This window comes from Chlamydotis macqueenii, chromosome 21 (genome assembly GCF_036417535.1).
Source record: "Chlamydotis macqueenii isolate bChlMac1 chromosome 21, bChlMac1.mat, whole genome shotgun sequence".
Classification (NCBI taxonomy): Eukaryota; Metazoa; Chordata; class Aves; order Otidiformes; family Otididae; genus Chlamydotis; species Chlamydotis macqueenii.
Window position 1 is genome coordinate 8,230,188 of NC_141576.1, and position 25,271 is coordinate 8,255,458.

Here is a 25,271-nt window from a genome sequence, read left to right on the forward strand (position 1 = left end):
CTCTGTGATGTTGCTCACCCCTGCATCAGCAACCCTGAATCGAGCAGGTGGTCATTTCATCTTGGCGAACAACCGGAAACCCAACAGTTAGAAACATCCATTGGGCCATGAGAAAATGCAAAATAACGAACAAGCAAATGGGTGGAAATGTGCATATAAAAAAATTTTTCTCCTGGCATATTGTCAAAAAGCTGCAATTTTTCCTTCCACAGGGAAGGGATTTAAGTTCTTGAATGATATGATGCTTGGAGATGTCATTTAAAATGTCAATTAAAAAAACCTCAACCAACCAAACAAAAATTTACAACCCCAAACTCACAAACAGGTGTTAGCAAAACAAGGTAAAAGGACAAATCTCCCAACAATGACAATGGAAAAATAAAGGTACACGTCAGTGTTTGTAATCAAAACCTACTACATACTGTACTTGGGAAGTCTTCTGGGAAAAGATCATTGGCATCTAGTGAGGACATCACTAAAAGTCTTGTGCATATGATATGTATGAGACAATGATGCCACTGGAGGGTGGATGGACAGACCCTTAGGAAACTGTCACTCACAAAACTGTTCCATGACAACAGAAAATAAGAGATGTAAAAAGGATTGGTTTTCCCCATCCCCACCCCCCTAAGCATTACAGATTCCTTCTCATTTGTTGGAAACAGCCTCTTCTAGTCTCAGTTTATTTTTTTTTTTTTTAAAAAAAAGTCTTCAGTTTTTGAAGAAGTCCATCAATTTCTGAGATACATTTGGTTCCACAGCACCAAATAGCTTAAGCTCTCTCTCCCCTTTGATTTGCTAGTAGGGGCTTTCAGGAAGGACTGTTGGCTGCAGGACATTCCCAGAGCCGCCATCCCATGTGAGAAAGAGAAGTGCTTCTAGTGACCTTTCTTTGCACTCATCTTCTTGAAAAAGTCTCATTGCTCCAGAGGTGTCTGGACCCAGCTGCAGCAGCCTTGTGCAAGAGGAAGTAGATGAAGCTGCTCTTTTCTCTTCCTTTGGAGACTCCCATTGGTCTTGGAGCCCTTTCCAAGAATACAATTGCTTTATTATTATTTAAAAATATTTCATAGTTTTTTTTTTTTTTCAAAATAGTGGTTTGTGGTTTTTTTTTTTTGTTCCCTTTTTCATTGCTTAAATTCTAGAAGCTTTTGGCGACTTCTCATTGTTGACGACAGGGCATTTCTTCCTGTTGCCATGATCCTCAGAGCAGCTGCCGTCTCTGGTCCATGCAGAACACTCAAGAACTGGAGCTCGGACATACAGGGGCAAAGGGGAGCAGGGCCTCAAGGAAGAGGAGTAGGAGGACACGTAGCTATCAAACCTCCACAGACTGAATTTGGTTCATCTGTGCTCTCATCACCTGGATACTGTTCAGAATTTTCTTCTGGTGTCCTGCTAAAGTGACCCCAACTCGTAGAATGTCCCTTTGGGAGGAAAAGAAACAAACACTGCATAAATACCAGAAGACATTTTCTCACAGCAGAACAAGCCCATGTATGAGCATACCCCTGGAACGTGGCGTGTAGGGAGTTGAAGTCTCCACAGATTTATTCCACAGTTGCAACAAATGTAGGCAAACTTGGTGAAACCTCTACTCTTTCTCTTTGACTCTTCCTGACTTACCTTCCCAATCTTTGCATTTGCTACCTACCTGCAGCACCCCCAGAGTACTGGAAGCCTCAATAGAGAGTGTGAAATGAAATCCCACAAGCTCTGCTCACTGCTTGTAAGTGAATTTGCCTTCAATTTTCAACCCTTGTGTTGTTTTGCTTCTTTCTGTACATGGTTGGATTTTCTCTCTCATTTTGTGACACAGTAGCCCATTTTTTTCCATCCCTGCAGACATATGAACAGAACTCCCTCTGTGCAGATGATGGCTGTTCTTGCTACTTTTGCTTTGATCTGATGAGGTCATGAAGTGATAAACTTTTGAAACCTTCCCCTTTGCTAAATCATAGCAATCTCATTTTTGCACTGCTTCTGTTTTTTTTTTTATAGGTATTAGGGATCTGAGAAAAACAAAGGTCATGTCTAGAGCATAAGTGTGACTCTGTGTTGGTCCTATCTGCGATCACTCCAGCTGAGTTAGGTACTCATCTCCCTCTTGGCGGATAAATCTCAGTCATTAATTCTTCTGATCAGGGACCAGATGGCATTTATGAGACGTGCCACATACCTGACTCTAAGGGTTTTCAGTTGCCTTTTCTCCTTCGTTGAGTGTTAGGAACAGACTTTTAAGAGGAAGCATGACAAAATCCTTGCCTGTTTTAGAGTGGAAACCAATGGGCAAAGAAGGGTAAACAGGAGCTCCAAGGAAAAGTGGAAAAAATCCTATACCATGAGAGGCACATGAGCCTGTATGTTTCCTTTAGAGCTTGCTTTAGACCTTGTCTCTCTGTTCAAACAAAAGGAGCATGAAGAAGGAAATCTGGGCATGGGGCTACGCCGTAGATTTACACATTCTGGCTGGTGGTAACTTGTTGGAGACCAACATTGGAGCATGCTTCAGCCCATGCCCTCTGAGATCGGTGTGAGAGGGAACATCCAAGCCACAGTTTTGCTGCTGCCCAGTCTCCTGCTCAGCAAAGCAACTGGAAACCTGCTAGCACACTACACAACTCTGGCACCCAGAATGATATCCTTCACAGCGACTGCTTTTCTTCTGCAAGGGCTTTCCATTCCCTCCTCCATCCCAGCCAGATGTGCTAAGCTAGAGAATTTTCCTCATTGGATGAGTTTGGCACTTGGACTTTTGCTTTTGTTCTGATTGGGAGCAAAGCCCAAAGTCTTCACTCATGTCTGCAAATCAGAATAAGACTGTGGCCCTGCACAGCCCTGTGTTTCCAAAGCTTTCTGCCCTGGACATAGATCCGTGTCCCAGCCTGCAGACAAACAAGTGAGAAACTTTTCAAGTAGGTCAGTGTTGAAACCACGTGGATTAGGTGACCTGAAGCAGTCTTCAGTAAACATTTACATTTTGCTGGCTATGCAAATTTGAAGAAAACGGTGTCTCATGGCAATTCAGCTTTACTTACATGATTATCTACTTCTGCAAAGACCAGCGAGCATTAGAAGGTGGTTTCAACTAATGTCGCAGCATGATTTCCCAAGGAAGAAGGACTTGGAGTGTCATTCTCACTATTATTATGTCCAGCCAAGCAGGTAAGAAATGTGGAAGGGAGGTTTGTCAAAACTGGTGGGGAAATGAGTTGTGATTGTGATGAAGACACTCAGAAAGGACTTGGAAGATATTGTGAGGGACATAGAAAGGAACTGGGAGAAGTGGCATTGAGGGAGAGATTGAGCATGTCTGTGAAAAAACAGACTTCATTAGCTGGACTGCCTGCAGAACTGTTTGCTGTTATATATAGTACAACCTAGGCAGGCTTGGGTTGTTCTTCTTCCCTGTCCTTCAGATTTTATGGACCCTCTTCCTGTTGTATGAACACAGGAAAATCATCCCCAGGGCCTCAGGGTTGTACTGCAGATATACTGAAACAGTCAGAATTGCCATTTTAATTTCCTGGCAGCAAATAAGAACAAAAAGCCAGAAAAGGTCAGTTTGGTTGTTTGCATGAACAGATTCTGATTCATCGGTAGAGTTAAAGTCTGGAATTAGGCACCAAATCCAAAAACCCTCCTGGTTACCAGGCACAGAGACACTGTAGCACTTACGGATGGCTTTAATGCTTGGCGCTTTCTTAGGCAGGGTTTCTAAAGTTAACTGCAACCAACGACAAATTTTTCACAAGAGGCATCAAAGCCCCAGCTAGCCCCAAGGGATTTAAAAAAACACCACGAATGGATTTCAGCTGCCTGCTTTCTCTGAAGGACTTGCTAAGATTTTGCCACTGAGGGATGTTTTTAGTGGATGCAGGACAATTCAGAACAAACTTGAAACCATCTGGACTTTTAGAGGCCTTTCTTAGGCAAGTTTGTTTGCTTGTCTCCATCACTAATAAGCCAAACATTGAAGAGGGCTGCGGAGTCTAAAAATGTTCTTGAGTGGCTGGAGAATTGCCTGATGCCAGCCTGAAATCCCCATTTGTTCCATGTTGGAGTTTTGGAGACCCTTGTGGGTTTGCTTGTGGTTTTTTTTTTCACAGTGTGGACATATAGCCTGATAGTATGGAAATGAATTCTGCAGATATGAAGTGACAGACAGACACACAGTCTGGAGACAAGACAGACCCTGCAAAACAAAGAAGTTCTGCAGAAACTGTATAGACCAGAAGTGAGTCCACAAAGCAACAAATTCTATAAAAGTAAAACTACATCATGAAAAAAAACCACCTAATTCAATAACAACCAGTTGTTACTACTGACACTTTTCCTTGTGGTTTGGGACTAAAAGCCTGGGCACTTACTCTACAGTCATCTGAGATACTATGTCAAAGGTGGTGAAGCCAGCACTGGCAAAGCTCTCCTTGTACTGGCTCATCTTGATGGCATCCAGCCATTCATCCACAGTATTGAAGCTGGTATAATCCGGGATTGTGCGGTCAAGGAGAGGGAGGTTCATCCTGCAACACAGAAATGGGGAATGAGCAGAACAAACAGCAGCAAGCATGTGTATTTCTGCACCCTACATCAGCTGGAGGGACCTGGACCAGCATCATTCACAGTGCCTGCACCGCACTGTATTAAAAGTACCAGCCAGAAAGCACTCTTTTCAACTGAGGGAAGGATTTGTGTAGAGCATCAGAGAAGTCTTTCTGGATCTGTTCATACAGGGGAGGTAGGAGTCATCAAAGATGATGGGATGAAGCTCTAAAATCCTGGCTGCGTAAGGTGAGAAAGTACATTCTTATAATGGGGCCAGCGCCAACAAACCACAAGTTGGTGTATCCCCACCAGTGCAGGGAAACTTCATACTGCCTGACGAGGCTTTATTTGCCTCCACTGTGTGTGGAATTGGAACACCAAAGCAACCACACCCATCCAGCAATCACATATACATGAAACCAAGATGCTCTTCTGCATAGTTAGAATACACTGCCCAACTCAATGAGCTGTCCGTGTTCACCAGACATAAAATGTCCAAGGAGAGGGACTTGACATCTTTTAATGCTCTTCCTATAAAGGACCAAACAATACTGGCCAAGCTGCCTTTTAAATAGCTAGCCTAGAGAGATGCACAGATGGTGCCCACCAGGACACAAAGGATAGCAGATTTGCAAATAGAAGCCAAAGGACAAGAGTGAGACAGAGATACATACCCAGAGGAAAGAGGTGCCATGGCTTTCAGGCTGTTAGGATTTCGAATCATTTTATCTAAGGTGTTGACAATTTGCCCAAATTTGGGTCTATGGTTTCGATCCTTCTGCCAACAGTCAAGCATCAGCTGGTGCAGGGCATTTGGACAATCCATAGGTGGTGGGAGCCGATAGTCCTGCTCGATAGCATTTATTACCTGAGAGAGGAGAAAAAGAAAACAATGCAGTGGCAATAAAATCTATTTATTTAATTCATAATGTTCCTTTTCTTGGATCCTGAGGGTGACTGGCATGGCCAACCATACTGCAACGGGGCTGCTCTGCCTACACTTACTGCCGCCTATCATCTCAGCCACCTGTTCTTGTAGCAACACGCTACTCTAACTCCCAGCCCTCTGGACATCATGTCATCCTGTAAGGAGGTGCCAGCCTCGCTCAGTCGACATGCAGCCTTGCTGAATACTTGTAATGAGCCATGCCCATCAGTCTCCTAATCTGGGAAAAAAGAGCACCCCTACCTTGACAAGGATGTGTGAACCCGCAGCTCCAGGCATGAGAAAGGTGAGTCAGGGAGAAGGTTCATGTTTTCGGATGGGCACACAGCACAATACAACAGCTCACTGGGAGGAGAACATCCCCTCCAGTGAAGGGTCTGCTTGTGAGTCACAGGCAGGGGAAGCTGCCCCTGTGTCTTCCTTCCTCCAGTGGTGTTTCCTACTCCTGCAAACAACCCAGCCCTTCCAGGTGACAGTGTTGTGTCACGGGACAGGGCTGGGTGTGCCGAGCCAGCAGTAAGAGCAGGATCTCCCCACGATCCTGTGCACTTGCAAACTGAGGCACGCAGTGGGGAGGACCAGGACCTTGCTCAGCAGAGCCAGGCACAGGAGAACTTTGCTACAGCATGCAGAGAAGGGTTGCAGTACACCTTGCGTAAGCCATGCTCCAGAAGGTTTTGGCTGCTGCCTGTTTGGTCTCCCCTTACCGCACCACACGACCTGGGAAAATGTCTGGTCTTGTAATGTTCAGTGGGAACAGCAGATGCACAAGGGCTAGAGGATGTTCTTCAAGGGAAATCCCATCTCCCTGTCTCTCTGTACCTGTAGCCCTCCATCCCCTCCTGAGTAATCAAGGAGGATGGAGCTGCACAACTTTTTCCAGGGACATGTTCCTCTGACAGAGGCATGAGACAGACAGGCTTCTCCTGCCTTCTTGGCCTTATGCATCCTATGGTCATACAGAGCACCGGCACTGAAAGGCAAGCAGAAGGAGCCTTAGACACTAGAAACAGGCCTGTGCGTGGCAACAAAAAAAAACAGAATTGAGGATAGTGCAGTGACTGAAATCAGGGGCGGCATTTTGAAATGGCCGACTCTGCACAGGGATGACACAAAAGTGGAAGGAGATTGACAGAACCTCCCTCAGGGATCCAGAGGAAAGACCTTGATGTCTCTGGCTATTCTCACCATGTGATCAAGGCTGCCATGGCTCTGTCCAACTGTCTTGCTTACTTCCAAGGACAGAAATCTGCATTGTTGAGCAGGAAGGTTACACAGAGAAAATAAAGGATTCTGTAGTTGGGACTGGGGGACCAGCAGGGAATGGTTGGTAGAGAGGAGACACTGGAGGTGCTGCAGCAGTAGAAGGCTGCTGCTCCAAGGGAGGTGGCAGATTGAAGCCAAGGGTGAGAGGTGAGGGATCTGGCAGGATTTCAGACACAGAACGGGTTGGGAGGGTGCTCCAGACACTGATGTGCGTGGCCAAGGTGCTGGGCAGGCTGACCTGAGACTGAAGGGAGCTGGCACAGCTGCTGCCAAATTATGCCAGATGGAAGGAGTCCTCCCTCCCTCTGTCCCCCTGGCTAGACACAACGGTGCCCCACTGGGCCTGTGAAGGTCTGATCTGAGGCATCATTGATGTGCTCTGTGCAGCTCTTGGCTCCTGTTCAGGGATTCTCCCAAGAGGTGCAAACTGTCCACTCTCCCAGCTCTCTGGATCGCAGATCTGTCTGAGACAGAGTTGAGGGGAAGCATGAGGGGAGCAGGGCTGAGTAGGGGCATCATGCAAGCATAGGTACTCATCTCCGGCATGGATCAAACCATTTCCCTACAAGCCGCCTGCCTTGCTGCCATCAGACGCGTCCCATGAGCAGGCACAGGCTGCACTCTCTGCCTCCTCTCTCCCCGCCAGCCTCCCCAGGCGCTCACCCCCCAGGGTCAGGAGGCTAATCTGCAGCAAATATCTGCCGCGCGCTCATTCAAAGGGAGGACCAGCTGCAATTAAGTGGTGACAGCTTCTGAGGCGCAATGTCCTGCAGCAGAAGAAGGGGAAGAAGAGGCTGGGGACAGGCACCACACAGCAGGCTGTGTCAAGGAGACGAGCATCCCTGCCGGCTAAATTGATGCTGCCGCAGCACAGGGGCTGTGGCAGGAAAAACCATTGAGGGAAGAGGTCCAGGGGAGGAGGACGAGGGAGGGGGATGGCAGAGGGCTATGCATACAGAGGGATGCCGAGGTAGGGAAAAGGGTAGGGAAAAGGGTAGCTCCAGGAAATACTTGAAACTGCAGGTGATAATGAAGACTTAAAGGGAGGGAATTGTCCTTTCTGAGATGGGCATACCCCTAATTCCCTTCCCTTTGGTTCAAACAACTGATGCAAAGACTTTTCCAGTGTGCCAGGGGCTGGGGCAAGGTCATGAACAGCCAAAGGTGCTAAGATATTATGTATCTGCTCCAGGCATTGGGGACTCACTTGAATAAATTCCCCACCAGGCAGTAACGAGGCAATTGTCCCACTTTGGAGAAACCTGACATGGCACAAGTGGCATTATATTGACTCAAAAAAAGTCTCATTTGCCATCAGGACAGGAGGAATTGTAGGAGTCAGGTGGGAACTTGGCTTTTACTCAGTCCCTGTAAGGCAGGGTTTTTTCAGGAGCCCATAGGATGATGGAGACGGTGGTGGCAGTCTGAAGGCTTCCAATGGCCTGCCCAGAGGCAGCTCTGAAACAAGCTGGAAGCCAGGCAGATGCTGTAACATGCAGGTTTGCAAGACCCAGGCTTGCAGCAGAGGGTGAGGACAAGCCTTGTGCACACCAAGGGTCTACCCAGGACCTTGGTGTTAGATCCTGAGGGTTCAAGAGGTGAAGACCACATGAAGAAGGGCAGCTCTTCAGAGAGACCTGAGAGCCCCACTCCAAAGGGGTCTTCTCAACATACATGTGCAGGTGTAGCACTCTGCAGGACACTCACTGCCACTGGACAGATGGGCTTTGACCACTCAGGTATCAGGTCAAGAGAAACAGGGAGAATGGCATTGCTATGGTGAAAGTGTGGACTGCACCCACAGGTCATCCTTGCATGGAGGTAAGGACTCACGGAAACTGCCTGGGTCCCAGGGACCAACAAGTGCACATAACAGTTCCACCTGAATCAGAGAAAAGTCATAAAGTATTTAAAATTAAGCATGTTCTCAAATAGCTTGTGGTTTTGGCTTCTAGCTGCATACAAGTTGCTTAGCTTCTTATGCATCACAGTCCAAGCTTGCCATGCGAGATTTAATGACCATCTAGTGGAAGAGGTCCTTGACTATGGCAAAGGGGTTTGACTAGATGATGTTTAAAGGTCACTTCCAACTCTAACCATTCTCTGACTCTATAACAGACTTCCACCAAATGCGTGTGGTCTCCTGCAGATGAAGATCAAGGAGCTCTCAGGTCAGTGGCAGCACTTCCTTTTCCACTCACCTGCTCCTTTTCCTCCTGGGCATCTGTCTACCACAGCTGAGAGTGCTCACATTAACCCTGTCCTACTGCAGTGGGTGTTGTACAGTCCCTAACCAATGCCTCAGCAATACAATGGGATCAGAACAAAAGCCAAAGTTATCCCTGTTACTTCTTCCAAAGGTGTTGACCTTGGACACATCTCCCATGACAGAGAAAGCTCCAGACATGCTACAGGCTGGGTCTAGCAGTAGTTTGCCTTGCAATGCTCCCAATTTCAGTGTTTCTGCTCCTTGTTTCTAACAACTCACATCTTGATTGGTCATATCCCAGTAAGGCCGCTCGCCATACGACATCACCTCCCACATGACTATTCCATAGCTCCACACATCACTGGCCGATGTGAATTTTCGGTACTGAATTGCCTCAGGTGCCGTCCACCGTATTGGGATCTTCCCACCCTGTGGGAAAAAAACAGAGAGGACGGTAACAGAAAGAGTAAGAATAACTGATAAAGGTAAGTGTCCAAAATATTTGCCTCCAGTATGCTGGTAAAATCCTAGAAGGAAGGGACCACAGGACTTGTCCAGCCAAGTCTGGGAAACCTTCAAGGATGACGATTTCCCCCATTTGTGTGGTGACCTATCCCAGGGCTGCACCATCCTCTTGGGGAAGAAGCTTTTCCTGTTATTCACCTTGAACCTCCCACGGCACGGTTTTTCCTATTGCCCCTTATTATATCATCTGATACCATTGCAAGGAGTTTGGCTCTGTCTTCTTCGTAACTGCCCTTCAGGTACTGCAGGTCACTTATAGATGTCCCCTCAGCCTCCTCTTTATCATATTAAATAAGTCCAGCTCCTTCCACCTGCCTACTGCTATAGCAACCTTTGGCATGATGAAATGCCCATTGTGCTAGTAGGGTCTTCTGTAGAAAAATGAATGGCTATGAATGTAGAAAAATCCAAACTGATCCCCTTTGAATCTCCTTCCATACATTTGCTGTCACCTAGCTATCTCCAGGGCAGAATAAAAGGAATTACAACACCATCCTCTTCAGCTTTCTACATCTGTAGACTCTTCGAAGTCAGTGATGTATCATTCTCTTGAGCTGAAGTCCCTGTATGTCAGTCCTTTTGTCGATTCATACACGATCCAGCAGTTTTTCCTCCTGCCCATTTCTGGATACAGAGGCGGAGTGAACTTCTTCTTTAGTATGGCATGTTTGGTCACTGGTGGGAAATGGGATGGACTGGGTGGGCACTGGGGTTTCTGTCATCCTGCTGGGCAACAGCAGCTCTGGGAAATCAGAAGGACTCTCCACTCCCATAGAGGAGTTAAGCTATGCACCGAAGTGCACAAGAGTGGCATACACAGCATGGGGCCACAGGGATTGCAATGCTCTGCTTGAGCCCTTGCAGCCTCCTGATTTTCTACTAGGGTCTTTGGACTTGAGCCATTCACAACTCGAGGGACCTTCTGAAGGGAAAATCTTCCCCTGTGCTGAAAAACAAGCAAAATTGTCTGTGTTTTGTGGCTGTGCGAAGATTAAGGAACATTATATCTTGTCAATGAATAACGTCTTATTAAGGGTCTCCTAGGACTTAATAGGACTCAGACCCTGTGCATGCTAGAATAATGAAAAAAAGGTAATGTTGTTTAATCTTCTCACAGACACAAATCTCAGACAAAATATTTTGTTTTCCACAAGACAGGGAGACCAAGCATTCCATACAAACATGATGTCCTCTCCATCAGGCATACTCTTAACAGAGCTCCTGACAAACAGTGGATTTCAAAAAATGCTAAAAAAGAAGTCCTAAAGTAAAAATTACAGACTAGGTATATTTGGAGGATCCTCATGGGAACTCACTTCAGGGAGACCTCCCACCTGTCTGGTGATCTGACCCAGAGCTTCACCCTCTGTTAGAAAAAGAGATTTTCGTAAGGTCCAGCATGAAGCTCCCAAGTTATAGCTTGCGGCTGTTCCCCATCCATGGACACAAGGTCTCTGGGATAATTATAATAAAAAACACTCATGCATCTTGGAATGTTTGAGGATGGTGCATTTTGAAGTAGAAGACACTATTCCTTCTGGTACTCTGTAACAGTGGGCACACATATTCTATCACTATGGGTAATATATGTCCTGCTACAGTGCCTGCAGTTCAAGGGGAATAAATTAGAGATGACAGAGAGAAAAGCTACAGGCACAATAACAGGAATAGAAAACAGCAGTGAACAGCAGACGCTTCCATGTATTTAGCTTAACAAAGGGAAAGCTAATTGATTGTAAGGATCATGTTGTGAAAAATAAATGTTGCTAGTGTTTCTAAAAGCCATAGGATGGCTGTATAAGATTGCATGGTTGATGTTTGAAGCTACACAAGTGCAAAAGTACGCATTTTTAGGTGTTTGTTAGGTATTCAACTACTGTTACAATTCACTAAGAGCTATACCAGCCATCTCATCACTGGCAACTTCAAAAGATCCAGGAGAGATGATTTCCTACAGATCATGCCCCAGCTCTATCAACACCTACTTCCAAGATGTCCTGTCATAGGCATTATAATAATGGCAGGATAATGCATCATTCCAACTAAGGGCTTTATCAGGGACATGTGTATGTTTGCAGACATGTTTGGAAGAAGGCTTAGTCATCCACAGGAATAACTATAGGGTCCATCGACAGCCACTAGCCAGGGCCTTGCACGAGAAAATCTTCCTTGGTTCATTCCATTGGTCCTTCCCATCTGGCACCTTATTTCCACCACTGGCACCCTGAAAAAGTGCTCCCCACATCAAGGAGGGATCTCCCCCTCTCCCTCACTCCTTCCCTCACCACCCATGCCTCCTCCTCTGCAAGAGCAGCTTTACCAGCGCACTGGTGTAGGTGGGATCAGAGGTGTCGTCTTCCAGAAAACGGGAGAGGCCGAAGTCGGACACTTTGCAGACCAGGTTGCTGTTCACTAGGATGTTGCGGGCAGCCAGGTCCCGGTGCACGTAGTTCATGTCGGACAGGTACTTCATGCCTGCTGCGATGCCCCGCAACATGCCCACCAGCTGGATCACTGTGAACTGCCCATCGTTTTGCTTTGGAGAAGAGAGGGAAAGAGTCCACATGAGAGGAGCAAACTCACAGTCTGCCATAGTCTGGCAAACAGGCCGTAGCCTCTGTCTACACTGCATGTCAAGACACAGCTATGCCACGAGTATGTAAGTTCCCTCTCAAAGCAAGAGGGTGGAGAGTGGAGAGCTCATGGGGCTGGAAGTCACCCTCACACACCCTGTGGATGCTGTGATCCAAAGGTGGCAGATCTGCCACACCTTGCACAAGAGTGTTCAGAAGGAGCAACCTATTCCCATTAAGCAGGTTATCTCCTTTCAATACAGTGAATTATCCATTTCAAACTCAGACCTATAAATATTTAGACAGAGCAGCTGGAGGTGAAGTCCTGCTGTGTTAAAGCTACGTCAGACTGTCCCTCCATGTCCACAAAGGCAGTTTCTAAATGCATCTGTGGGCATGCATGCAGCTAGGCACAGCCTTTCGCTAGCATGAGTGGACTCACATGTGTAACAGATGGCAGCCTTGGTGCCACCTCCACCTGTGTTCCTGAGACACAGACCTCTAGACTATGCAGCAGCTGTCCCAGTGGGAGGGAATGCGGGCCAGCGAAGGGCACTGTTACACTGGCACAGGGGAGGGAACCTTCCCCTCCAGTCCTCCTGCGGCTCAACACAACCTCTGGGGCCGCATGCTCCTGGGATCTCATACCCGCAAGAAGGAGTCCAGTGAGCCATTCTCCATGAACTCAGTAATGATCATGACTGGTGAACTCTTGGTCACCACCCCCTCCAGGTGGATGACGTTGGGGTGGTCAAACTGCCCCATAATGCTGGCTTCACTCAAGAAGTCTCGTCTTTGCTTCTCCGTGTAACCAGATTTCAGCGTCTTGATGGCCACAAAGATCTCTCTTTTGCCAGGAAGCTTGAGATGACCACTGCACACCTCACCAAACTCCCCTGTGAACAGAGGGAAAGAGGTAGGACTTGTCAGCTTCCCAAGGGAAGCCTTTCTCCAAGAGGGACCTTGCTCCCATGGGCTCCAGCCATGCCCGCCCTGCACGCCCCTGAGCTGACCACCCACCATCTGCTTTGTGATTCCTCCCTTGTTCCACACCAAAGACCTCCCTTCAGGCTCCTCATCGCTTGTGAGTAGCACTGGACACTATACGTACATGGGAACTCCTTGTCTCCAGCACTGGATGGACTTGCTCCTCCAGCACTGAACCACCTTGCTCCTGCTTGTCCAGGCTGGGGCTAACGGTAAGACCTTACTGACACTAATTTTCCCAGTACATGTAGGCTAAATCCTCACCAAAGCCTGACACCTCAAAGGATACTGTGGTGCTGAGGGTCAGCCAGGCATTTACAGTTCACCTACCTGCCCCGATCACCTGCTCGATTTTGACACAAGAGATATCGATTTCTTTTGCAAATTCCCTGACAGCCTCGTTGGGATCTTCGTAGGTGAACGGATCGATATAAATCTTCATCCCTGGAGTCACTGCATAAAGGTGAGGGAGAGAGTCAGACAGACAGATGCAAATGGAATGGCTGATGAGTGGCATCAAGGAAAAGAGAAACCTATTTGTGCAAGGGTCTTTTTTACCCCAGCAAGTTGCATAATCAAGACGATGAAGTAGACACAGCAAAGCAGTTTGAGAAACGACATGCAGAGCCATGTTTGCACAGAATATTAAAGCTAGATTCTAGAGAATATTGGCCCATAAGTCATTGTTGGGGTAGTGGAGGGCTGCATCATTAGCTAGGACTGCAAACTGTGACCACAGAGAACCGCACATCCCCTGCAGCAGGATTCCTGAGGTTAGGTTCCCTCTTGATAGCCTCAACACGACCAAGAGAAGCTGCAGGAGACACTGAGGAAACTGCAAAAGCCAAGCTCTTCCTTCTGTGCAGACCAGAAGACACAACGATATGCTTATGTGAAAGGCAGTGGCCACGGGACATGGTGAGGTTGGACTGCTGATGGCCACACTGTGCGCTACCTACACCGTGGGACAGCTCTTACCTGCAGTCCTGCAATTCTCCCCTTTCTACACTCACTGTCCGGGCCACTGGTTTGCCCCTAAATAGGGATTATTTGGACAGCAGAGCTCACGGCTCACTAAATAAGGAGCCCAACCGGAGGCATGGGTCCCAGCTCCACACGTAGGATGCTGGTAGGATTCAGGGGAGTTGCTGCAATGCCTACAGGGCTACAATTTGCTAACCATAAGCTGTAGCCTCTCCACAGCCATCACTGCTGAGGAGCTGAGCAGGGACTGTGCCTTGGACTGGCGTCTCAAGTGACGACGTGGCTAAATGCACCCCAGCCCCGTTATCAGTTCATCTGCATCCGGTGGCATTGAGCCCGTTCCAACAGTTGTGAAGGCACAGTTATTAATGCCATCCCAGCCTGAAGCTGTCATGTTCTGCACCAGACCCTGGGAGAAAGTGTGAATGTATGTTTACACATGCAGCACGGACTGACAAACAACTGAGAGTTGCATTTACATAATCTTTCCTGAAGAGTGCCATTTTTCCTGGTAAGTTACAGTAATGCAGTCAGCGCGCTGCTGCTCTGGCACAGAGCTGCGATTCAGCGCCCTGCCTTTTGGGAAACGCCTCCCAGGTAAATGCAGAGGCAATAGCGAGTCCGGTGCTGAAACACTACTGATATTTTCCATTTTCTGAACAAGGCTCAGGTCTGTACAGGAACAAGGTATAAAAAGGACAGAGAGGTAAATAACAACTGAGATTGGAACAAAGCAGGATTAGAGTGGCAGGTCTCTAGCGAGGGAGGAGAAAGGCTTTTCCGAGGGCATGCAGCGAGGGGTTAATGAGGGGAAGGAGGACGTCCTGGGGTGACACAGGGTGCACAGTGAGGTCTTGAGCAGGAATGCTGGATGTGAGGGAGTGCCTTGCAATACACAGGGATGTTGGAAGAGGGAGGCTGCAGGAGAGGGCATGTTACGTATTGTACTATATACCTATATATATAGATATATCTGGTATCTACTAGGATTCTGGGAGCACTGGGATGGGCTCTAGCAAAGGGACCTGGAGGTATGTAAGTTCCTGCAGAAGGATAGAACTCTGTTGGATGTGGGTGGTTTGGGAAAGGGGTCTCCCTGCTGCCCACAAGCTGGGCAAGCTCAGGAGTCAGAGCAGCATGACAATTCGTGGCGGCACGAGTCACACCGCAGAAGAGGGTGAGGCTTTAGTGGCACATGAAGGGCTGCGTGTTGGATGTCGCCGGGGTTTGTAGGGCATGCACGGGTGTTCACTGCACGCTTGGCACCCGACAGCATGCAGGTCTGCCGAGCATGGACTCTACGAGACAGGGCAGGGATCTAGATCATAGGAGACTGGTGGGGGATCTAGACAGCATGGAGGTCCTCCTGTCTGCACACGCACACGCCTGCCTGGCTAGGCGGCCTGAGCCCTCCCCGCATGCCACAAGGAATGAGTGAACAGGAACACAAACCGAAGAGAGAGCGGACCCCCAGGCCAGGCGGGGGGCCGCGGTACGTACTGTGGCCACTGGTATAGTGCTGCAGCTTGTCAGTGTACTCGGAATCAGCACGCTCAAAGCCCCGTCTTCTGGAAAGAAAGGGAGTCCTGAGCCCTAGCAGGGGTCCATCGGGGCTGAGAGACGCACTGCAAGGGCATCTCTTTCCCCCTTCACCTTCCTGTCCCCATCCTCCCCTCCCCTCCCCCTGCCACCCTACATCGCCAACTGCCACCCCCTTGTGCAGCCCCAGCGCCGTGTCGTGCGCTCAGACTGACTGACCTGTTGCACACAATCACGATGATTACAACAGCAATGAGGAACACCAGTCCTGCCGCGGAGGAGCCGATGATGAGCGGCAGCTTCTCCTGGACACTGGTCTGGTACTCGGCTGGCACGCAAGGAAGAGGGAACTGGTTACTGTGGCACAGGATGGGTCTACACTAACAAGTTCATCAAGGTCAGAGCATGGCCCTGAGCATTGCTCTACATTTGCATGGCCATTGCTAATGGGCTTCCTAGCATGGCTTTGGTCCGGGACAGCCAGTGCTGTCCCAGGCATGGCTCATGTTAACTATGACGGGATGTGCCTCAGTAAGAAGGCTGGATGTAGCTATCCCTTCTGGGTGGGAAAGTTTAGTCCCATGGATGCATACTGTGCCTTGCTACTTGGCCTCAGGGCCAGAAAACTGGCTTGGCCTGTTTTATTTAGCAGCACAAATTTAGAAAATGGAGACCCAGGTCTGCATTTGTCATCAACAGCTGTGCACGTGAAAATAATTAATTTTGTTTTCTCTAAATCCAACTGAGTGGACATATCCTTATGCCAGAAAATCTTGGCAGAAATTGGCCAATTGATAATGTGATTCCCCGCATGGAGGTGTCCACACCTCTCTCCAGGTCTTGCCAGGTTGAATAAGACTTGTCAATGCACCCTTGAAGGGATAATATCTCCATCTTGTTCAAGTCTCTCTAGACCCTGCATCACCTTTACGCAGAGGCAGCTGAAGACTCACCTTCAGTCATGGTCTGGAAATACATCTTGCCACTATACCGGCCATACCCGGCCACAGTACGCGCCCGCACCTGGAAGACGTAGATGGTGCCAGCTTTGAGGTTTTGCACTGCCACAGTGTTGGTGGGGCTCTTCACAGTTGTTGAATTTAACTCACTCAGATCCTGCCAAGAAAATGCAAATCTGTCATCAGAAAAATGCATCCAGAATCAGGTGCGGTATTTCGAGGAGGAAGCACAGGAGACCAGGGCAGTGTGGGTGGAGAGACCCCCATGGGGAGACCATGGGCCTGAACAAACAGGCGATTCCTCTGAGCCTGCCTCCTGGCAGGGAGACATAGGAGCAGGAATGGGAGTACGGATATCTCTGGGCTCCCCAGAGATATCTGTAAGGTGCCCTTAGCTGAGCATCCAGAAGCACCAGTGGATGGGCCAGGCTCTCCTTGTGCTAGCCACTGTACAAGAGAACAGACAGACCCTGTCCCTCCCAGGGACATGGAGAAATAGGTCAAGAGAGGAGGATGAAAGATGATACTGAATGTGATGCTTCTTATGATCAGGGCAAGGTGGCCAGTTGCCTGGCAGCCATGAAGTCTTGAAAGTCAGTGCAAAGCAGCAGGATATGCAAACAGCACGGTGTTTCTGGAAAACAGAAAAATCTTAGGAAAGCCAAGCTGTGAGCATGAGAGGCCATAAAAGGAGACACAGACCTATCTTTGAATAAAATTTCTGTAGCTATGTTGAAAGTGCTGATCCTTTCTGGTAACACCTCCGATCTGGCAGGTCAGGCTGCCTAGGCAGGAATACTGGTTGGAACAGACCAGCAGCTGACAGCTCAGAATCTGAGCTGGCAAGTCTACAAGCGAGTCCCTGAGATCTGCTAACTTCAAGTCACTGCAAAGGGCTCAGCAAGCCCAAGAACCCCCACCCCACTCACCAGAGAGGTTAGATAACCTCACGAGAAGTAGGCAGAGACTGGCAGAAAGAAGTCAGACACACAGTGCAATCCCATCAAGTGGGACTGAGGGTGCCAACAAGTGACTGGGTTTCTGTCTCAGCTATGAAACTCCACTGGGGGAGCATGGAGGGATTTCTTCTTGTCCCATGGTACCGTAAGATCAGAGTGAAACTCCCAGTGAGGAGTAAAGCGTCCACTCCTCCTCACCAAATTCTTCTGCAGTGGACTCCTGAACAACAGAGGGTATCATAGAGTCACGGAATGGTTTGGGTTGGAAGGGACCTTTAAAGCCCGTCCAGTCCAACACCCTTCTGCCAGGAGCAGGGACATCTCCAACCAGATCAGGTTGCTCAGAGCCTCATCCAGCCTGGCCTTGAACGTTTCCAAGGATGGGGCATCCACCACCTCTCTGGGCAACCTGGGCCAGTGCTCCATCACCCTCAGCATAAAGGAACTTTTCCTCATGACTAATCTGAATCTACTTCCCTCTATTTTAAAACCATCACCCCTCATCTTATCACAACAGGCCCTGCTGAACAGTCTCTCCCCATCTTTTTTGTAGGCCCCTTTGATGTACTGGAAGGCTGCTATAAGGTCTCCCTGGAGCCTTCTCTTCTCCAGGCTGAGCAGCCCCAACTCTCTCAGCTTGGCCTTACAGGAGAGGTGCTCCAGCACCCTGATTATCTTCAGAGGCAATCAGGCAGAAGATCCCATCTAGTGATGAACAAGGTTTCCTCACACAAAGGTGCAAGTTGTGCAGGCTGTTGCTCTCTTGTGCTGCTTTGGTTGCCTGCAGGCAACGGTAAGCAGAAGTCAATGGAGAGCCTTGCACCCAACTTTGCATACCTTTTGCCTAGAGGGGCCTGTGTCCTCAGCCTCTTCAGCTGCTGGACCACAGGATGAGTCAGAGGTAGTCTTACCCACTAATAAATGGCAGAGTTTGCTTTTTGGGGCTGCTGATCTCATTTATTTTCACTCTCCACATTACTAGCCATCTGGTGACTTTGCTTTCAGGTTCATTCACTTCTGAGAACAGCACTGGTGCCCTCACTCAGAGGATCTTCTGCACAGCCAGAAGCCGTGGTACCAGCAACATTAGAAGCCCACAAAGAGCAGTCGTTCACCATGGGGCTTCATACAGCAGACCATGTTGAACCAATGTTCTCCTCATGTTCCTGGGAGAGCCCGGTACATTCTCAGTTAGTCACTGTGCTAGAGCTGAATTGCAAGTGCACTGGCATTTGCAAGACAGATTATACTCATGACCTGAGTTTATGCTGACTATTTGTCTCACAGCTGCAAAGCAGCTGAAAGGCAGCATTTATGGAGTTAATTTCTTCTTGTATCAAGCTTTTGATTGAGCAGTGCTCTGGTGTGGATGGCTACTAAGAGAGCGGTCTGGCAGGAACGTGTTTCTCCAAGTGCGCAGCTTGGAAATGCCTATGGCACATCATTCTGCAGGGGAATGCAGAGCAGCTCCTCCAATATTAACAGTGTACAGAAGCAGTTTTCTCTTCTAAAAACTACATCACCAGTTTTATCCATCTGGACCTGGCGCTGAAGATGCCTGTGTGTTGCTGGGTGTTTGGGAATTAGACAATGAAAATTACAGGTACACAGACAAGAAAGATCAAGAAAAGATGAGTACACAGAAAACTGATTGCCTTGTTTGTCTGATCAGGCCTCAGCACTCTCTTGGACTCTTCCCAGGCAGGGCAGGAGAGAAATAGGTCAGGAAATGTTTACAGTTTTGGTGCTCAAGGGCTTGGATGAATCCTCCCAGGCCCTTGGATGGCACTAACACCACAGTTGTCTTAAAATAATTTGTCCAGCTGTTTGAGGGAACATCATCCCTGCTCCTGGAGGACTTTAAATTGAATGCAACGGGCATGCTTACAAGTTTATAGCCTGGGAAATTGATGTCTGTCTATCTCAGGTAGGTGTGCTCTTGAGTGTGCTCTCCTTTAATCCCAGATGGCAAGGAAAGAGCATTTACACCTCTCCACCCTCTCTTATCAAACATATTCTTTTCCCAGCACATATTGCTTAGCCATCATCTCTCCAGCAACCCTTGCATTCACTTCAAACGCTTCTCCCCTTTCACCCCTCTGGACTTCTCCAGCAGGTCCAGGGCATCCCAGGTAGTTTGAAGTCCAAGTCCAAGCTGTTGGTTTTTTTTTGCAGAGGTTCGTTGGGTTTTTGTTTTTTTTTTCCCTGCTGATTTTGGTTTGAGTTTGGAAATCTTAATTCAAAATAACACACTTCTTATTTCCTCATAGTTTTGATTTTGAGTCCTCATTTGTTTCCCTCTCCCATAAGTCAAATTTAAGCTGAAACCAAAAGCTGATCAACAAAGAAAGAGCTTCTTGAAAGATGGATAGTCTGTGAAATGCCCAAAGGATTTGCAAAATTTGTTTCTAAAAAGTCATGCTTTATCAGCCAAAGAAAGAAGAAAAAAGCCAAAGAAAAATGTCAACCGACTTAATTTGGCAGACAGCTCCTCTGTGCGTCTGCACAGTGGCAATCTGCTGTGGTTCCTGAAGCAAACAGAGGCACACATACAAAGCTAGTCCAAGGCTGTGTGCCAAACCATCACACACATCTGAATTTCGGTCCCCATGGGATCAAGTGTGTTAGGAGGGATGCTCAGATGTGGTAACAGGGTCCTGCCGGCCACTCTGTGGGTGGATCCGTGGAGTCTGCAGCTCCCAGACTCTCATGGGGAACACCACTTGTGGGGAGATCTCAAGATACCCGGCCAGGTATTTGGTTGTGGTTAAGAGTGTCTGGATGCCTCTCACAAGAAAACTGAGCCCGAGACAGAGGCAACATGGACCTTGGGCAGGGACTGGGACTGCAGGAAAGCTATCGCAAGGCTCCCTGGAAAGGTTTCCTCTTAATCTTCTCATTTTGGTTTTCCCCAGACAGAGCCTGCTCCAAGGGTTTGGGCAGCATGGGGGTAAGGGGCATCTCAGCTCTTGATCCATCCTGAGGATAGGTGGGAAACACCTGTGGGAAAAACCAGCGGCAGCTTTGGCCCAAGGCTCGGGGATGCTGCTTGTGTCCAACACTGCAGCTGGAGACCAGGAAAGCCCTCTGAGCCAGACCAGGAGCAGTGCTTCCAGCTGTCCCTGCCAGAAGCTCCTGGGCACCACAAAGGCCACAGCCAGCTCTACTCCCACCTCCATCTCCACCATCAGCTGCCACAGGTCACCTCTCCCCCAGCCTTCAGCCCCACAGCCAGCCCGTGCCCTTTCCCCAGCATGGGTTGGAGACATCAAAGGGCTCCTGTGCCTCCTAAAATATTCACATTGGTGACCAAACTGGGCACAAGGGATGGGCGGAATGTCTAAAAACAATTACAAAATGAGTAACTTACTGCACACCCTAAGCCAAATAATTTCGCATAACAAGGAGAGCTAATTATTCTTTGCAGTGCCTGACACTGCAGTGGGTCTCCAGTTCCCACACTCCGGGATGAATTTGGCAACTTTGGACAAAAACTACTACGCCCTTTCTAAATGAAGACAACACTTACTTTTATTAATAAGACAAACATTGGCAGGTGCCTCTTGGAGGTTAAAAAAAACCCAAAACAACATTAAAAAGAGGACCACAGAGAGCAGACACTTGTTTGCGTAACAAGTTGCACTGATTTGCTCTAACTAACTACAAGTGAAAGAAGATCACCGTGTTGCCTCTGTACAGGCATTTTTAAGAGCTTCTAATAATAGCAAAGTTATAAATAATCTGTGAAATGGAAACAAAAATATACCTTTGTTTCAGGTACTGTGAACAGCTGTTTTCTATTAATACTGAAATATTCATTCCATTTTAAAAAAAATAATTTTTGTCTTTATATAGAGGAGAATTAATTCAAAATGAAGAGAGCCAAAACACTTTTTATACAAGATGCATATGCTGCTATTCTTACATTTGAACTGTTTTCACGCTAATAAAATATAATTTTCTACTGGGGGAAAAAAAAATCCATTAGAAACAACGTAACTAGCTCCAGCGATATTTTCTGAGCATTCAGAAGCACATGGGACAGTTTGCAATGAAACATTTTGGAAGAAAATCAGCTCTGTACAGACTGACAGTCGAGTGAGAACACACCTGGGACGCGTCACGTGCCCCATCCAAACTGCAGCATTGACGGGAAGCAGAGGAAGAGCATGGCATATCCAAAGCTGTGCATTTTGGGATCGTTCCCAGGGACTGAGTAAATGGCTTTCAATTGCAAAACTTAGCACTGCAATGGCTAGACTAACATGGGATTCCACTCTGCCAGGCAGGCAGAGAAGGATATAGTGTCATTGCACTGTTGAAAATGCAGAGGGCTCTTGACTGACCAGCCCAAGGATATGAAGACCTTGGCTTAACTACTGATGGATCAGACCTTGAGTGTGCAACTGGGACTTCAGAGTAAAGGCTAACACACACAGAGGAGTCTGGGGAGAGAAAAATGCACTGCCACTGGCCAGGCCCTGCCTCCAGCTCTCGGTTATTCCACTTATTTTTTAACCTGTTTCCAAATCCTCTGAGGTTTGCTTGCTGTGGGACTAAACTTTGACCTAATGATCTACAGATCTAGAGAGTTGCCCAGAGAGGTGGTGGATGCCCCATCCCTGGAAACATTCCAGGCCAGGTTGGCCGGGGCTGTGAGCAACCTGATCTGGTTGGAGATGTCCCTGCTCCTGGCAGGGGGGTTGGGCTGGATGCCCTTTAAAGGTCCCTGCCAACCCAAACTGTTCTATGATTCTATGATTCTTTTCTGAGAATGGCATACATATTGGTTGAGGAGGAGATAAAGACATGCCTTTCTTCTTCAGTCAAAGCACCAGCAAAAAAATATACCGAGAGGTTAAAATATCAAGACAGAGAGCACCTCAGCACCAGCACATTGTCCTCTCTGACAGGGCTAGTGCTCCACCTGAGAGCCTGCTGCCACAGAAAGCATTACCTGCATGCGGCTTGAGCCACTTGTCCCCATGATCAGGGACATGCCATGCCCTAAGCTCTCATAATGGGGCAAGCAGATGCTCACCTTGGGGTTGGCTGCGAAGACAAAAATTCCCGTTATTTACGGCCTTCCCCAGAAAACAGAGGGGAGGGAGAAGAAAGAAAGAGGGAGAGAGATTAACAGAAAACAAGAGGAGGAGAATGAACTCCCTAACATCTTCCGTCTCTGCTTCAAGGGGCCCTGGGGAAAGGACCCCTCTTGCTCTCCAAACCTGTCTTGTTACCTACTCATCCATCTTGCCACGTATTCTGGGATCGTTTCCAAGGGTCAAATAAATGGCTGCGATTCATGCAATATAGGTCAGGACCTATTTAACAGCTTACAAAGAAGCTCCCCCCCTCCCCGTTCTCCCTCTGGCTCTTGGTGATGAGAAAATAGGTCACAGGCAGGCAGTGGGGGGGATTAATCATTTCTTCCGGCAACCGCTGGGAAAAATATTTTCAGTTCCATTTAATCATAAAGCTTTTTAATTAGTTAGTTTGCAATTTTTAATGTATAGTTTATAAGCTCTTGCATAAGGGGGCAGATTCCTGGAAGGAGAAATCTGTTGCTCCCCACCTCCCCTGGGTAGCACGGATGAAGTTCACCAGCCAGGCAGAGCTCGGCAGGTCCTGGGGCCAACATCAACATGGCCTTCAGGTCTCTCAGCAGCCACACAACGCCAGCCCCATGGGATGGACATGCCGGCACAGCCCTGATTTGCAGTCCTGCTGCTTGCCTGGGCAGGGAGGAGGTGGAAGGGGCATGTTCCTCCAGAATGAAAGAGCCAGAGTTGCGGGACCTCTTCACATCTGCCTTCCCTGACTCCATAGCATATGTACCCTCCATGGAAGTCTGGGACAGCTTCTCCCTGATACAACATCCGGGTAAATGAGTTCAGGCTGCTGCACACAGATACCAAACTCACCTTTGGTGTAAATGCACTGATGAACAGCACAACAGGAAATCTCAAAGACTGGACACTCAGCTAGTGTAGTCCAGCCTGGGACATCCCTACCATCCCCATTCCCCACCATTGCCCCAGTAAGGGAAAGGGAAAAATTAGACCCTGGACCCTGGCTACCCAGCTTTCCCTGCAATGGGTCCACCTGCCACAAGTGCTGGAAAGGTGAAGGGAGGAGAAGCTCCTCCTGAAAGACTAGCAGATTTTCCACACTTGCGGGGTCTATGCAGGTCACTGGAATCATCGCTGAACTCCTAAGGGCTGACAGCCACTGTCACCCACATGGTCAACCATAGCAAAAGAAGCAACCTATTGATCAACCAACTGCTGTAGCCGGTGTTACGCTCTTACATGAAGCTTTGCACCACCTCCTCTCCCAAAAACCTGCGGCTGAACCCTGCCAAAGTCCCCGCAGTACCTTCTCATAATATTGCAGCTCATAATCCAGGATGACTCCGTTGGGTTGGTCAGGCTGAGACCACGAGAGGGTAATGCTGTCCACGGTGCGGCTGACCTGGTGCATGATGGACACAGCTGAAGGAGCTGGAAGACAGAGCAAGAGAGAGGCCTCAGTCAGACACCTGCACGGGCAGGACTCGCGCTGGAGGCAGGCAGGTGTATCATTGCTGTTCGGAGCTACTGAATTCACTTCCAGCAGTGGCAGGGCTGTCCAGTGGTCAGGAGATCCTGGCTTTCGCTGTGTGTAGAGAGCAGATAGGGAAGAACAAAATGTTTCCACTGCTCACTAAGAGTTTGTCGTTAGAAACCATGTCGGGCAGTGTCTTGGGTAGGAAAGCAGATCATTCCCAGGCAAAATGAGCCCAGGGTTGGAGCAAACATAGCCTTATTCCCCTGGAAAAGGCACCACCAGCCCAGCAACATGCAGTCCCCCCTGCTTGCCATGGGGAAACAGGGGGTTTTGTACTTTGACATTTGCATAGAGAAGCTTTGTAAGGCACGGGCAGACACAGGAAGCAAGCAGCTCCTCTCGGCCTCAGTGTGCTAGGTCTGCAAATTGCGGATGCCAATCAAGGGAGGTGCGTACAGCAGCCTGAGCAGGCAACGCAAACTTGACCTGACATGCTGACAATGGTGAGCCGCCCGCCTCGTCAGAGCGCCCTGGAAATAGTACATCCACAGACGCCACTTGTCCCACTGAGCACAATGGGGCCTTCCAGCGGCTCCTCAGACAACCCAGTCAGCTGCCCACCCCTTGCACTGCCTACGTGGCTTGACACATGGCCAGGTAGGAACCAGTTTAGTCTCAGCTGGTGCCAGGCTGTGGGAAAAGTGTCCTCCAGGGACCTGTGCTAACAAGCCTATGGGGCAGGGACCACGGTGTGGAGCTGCCACCTCCCTGGGAAACTCTGACCAGCTCTGATCCTGCTTGCTGTGGACCGGGGCAGGTTGGCAAGTAGCCTGGATTGTTTTTAACCCGTTTGGCTCGGTATTGATAGCAGACATGCCACAGTTTTGCAGGTATCAACCTACAGCCCCCCCACTCTTCCTGGAGGGGCTGACACACACAGATGCTGGTGTTGCCTCTTCATCACTGCGTTTGAGACTGCTGAGACGAGCACGTGTCCTTGCCCACCCTGCGCCCATCCTGCTGACAGCACTGCCAACACAGCCTCCACAGACATCGGTCTGAAGGCCATCCCAGACCTCACCCAGCGCCAGCCCAGCCTCGCAGAGTGCTAACTCCAGCACAGCGTTAGCCCTGCCACGCCTGCCAGCACAGACTCACTGCTTCAGCAGCTTCAGGGCAGAGGGGAAGCCTCAGGGGTGGGAGAGGACTGGAAAGTGGTAGTGAAAA

At 48.7% G+C, this 25,271-nt stretch overlaps 1 protein-coding gene across 2 annotated transcripts in view; it reads right to left on the reverse strand.

The window, feature by feature from the left end:
• Window positions 1-379: 379 nt before the first annotated feature.
• The window catches only part of EPHB2 (EPH receptor B2), a 128,373-nt gene continuing 103,481 nt past the window's right edge, over window positions 380-25,271 (reverse strand). Inside the window, exons 6-16 of one of the 2 annotated variants that reach the window (XM_086764322.1) lie at window positions 23,874-23,998; window positions 16,531-16,693; window positions 15,797-15,905; window positions 15,539-15,603; window positions 13,385-13,507; window positions 12,716-12,963; window positions 11,815-12,030; window positions 9,249-9,398; window positions 5,223-5,416; window positions 4,371-4,526; window positions 380-1,427 (exon numbers count right to left, since the gene is read on the reverse strand). In XM_086764322.1, the coding sequence (XP_086620448.1) occupies window positions 1,319-1,427; window positions 4,371-4,526; window positions 5,223-5,416; window positions 9,249-9,398; window positions 11,815-12,030; window positions 12,716-12,963; window positions 13,385-13,507; window positions 15,539-15,603; window positions 15,797-15,905; window positions 16,531-16,693; window positions 23,874-23,998 (1,658 nt within the window). In that variant the 3' untranslated portion in view covers window positions 380-1,318. Of the gene's footprint in view, window positions 1,428-4,370; window positions 4,527-5,222; window positions 5,417-9,248; window positions 9,399-11,814; window positions 12,031-12,715; window positions 12,964-13,384; window positions 13,508-15,538; window positions 15,607-15,796; window positions 15,906-16,530; window positions 16,694-23,873; window positions 23,999-25,271 lie in introns of both variants that reach the window. The other variant, XM_086764321.1, reaches the window with a different exon arrangement.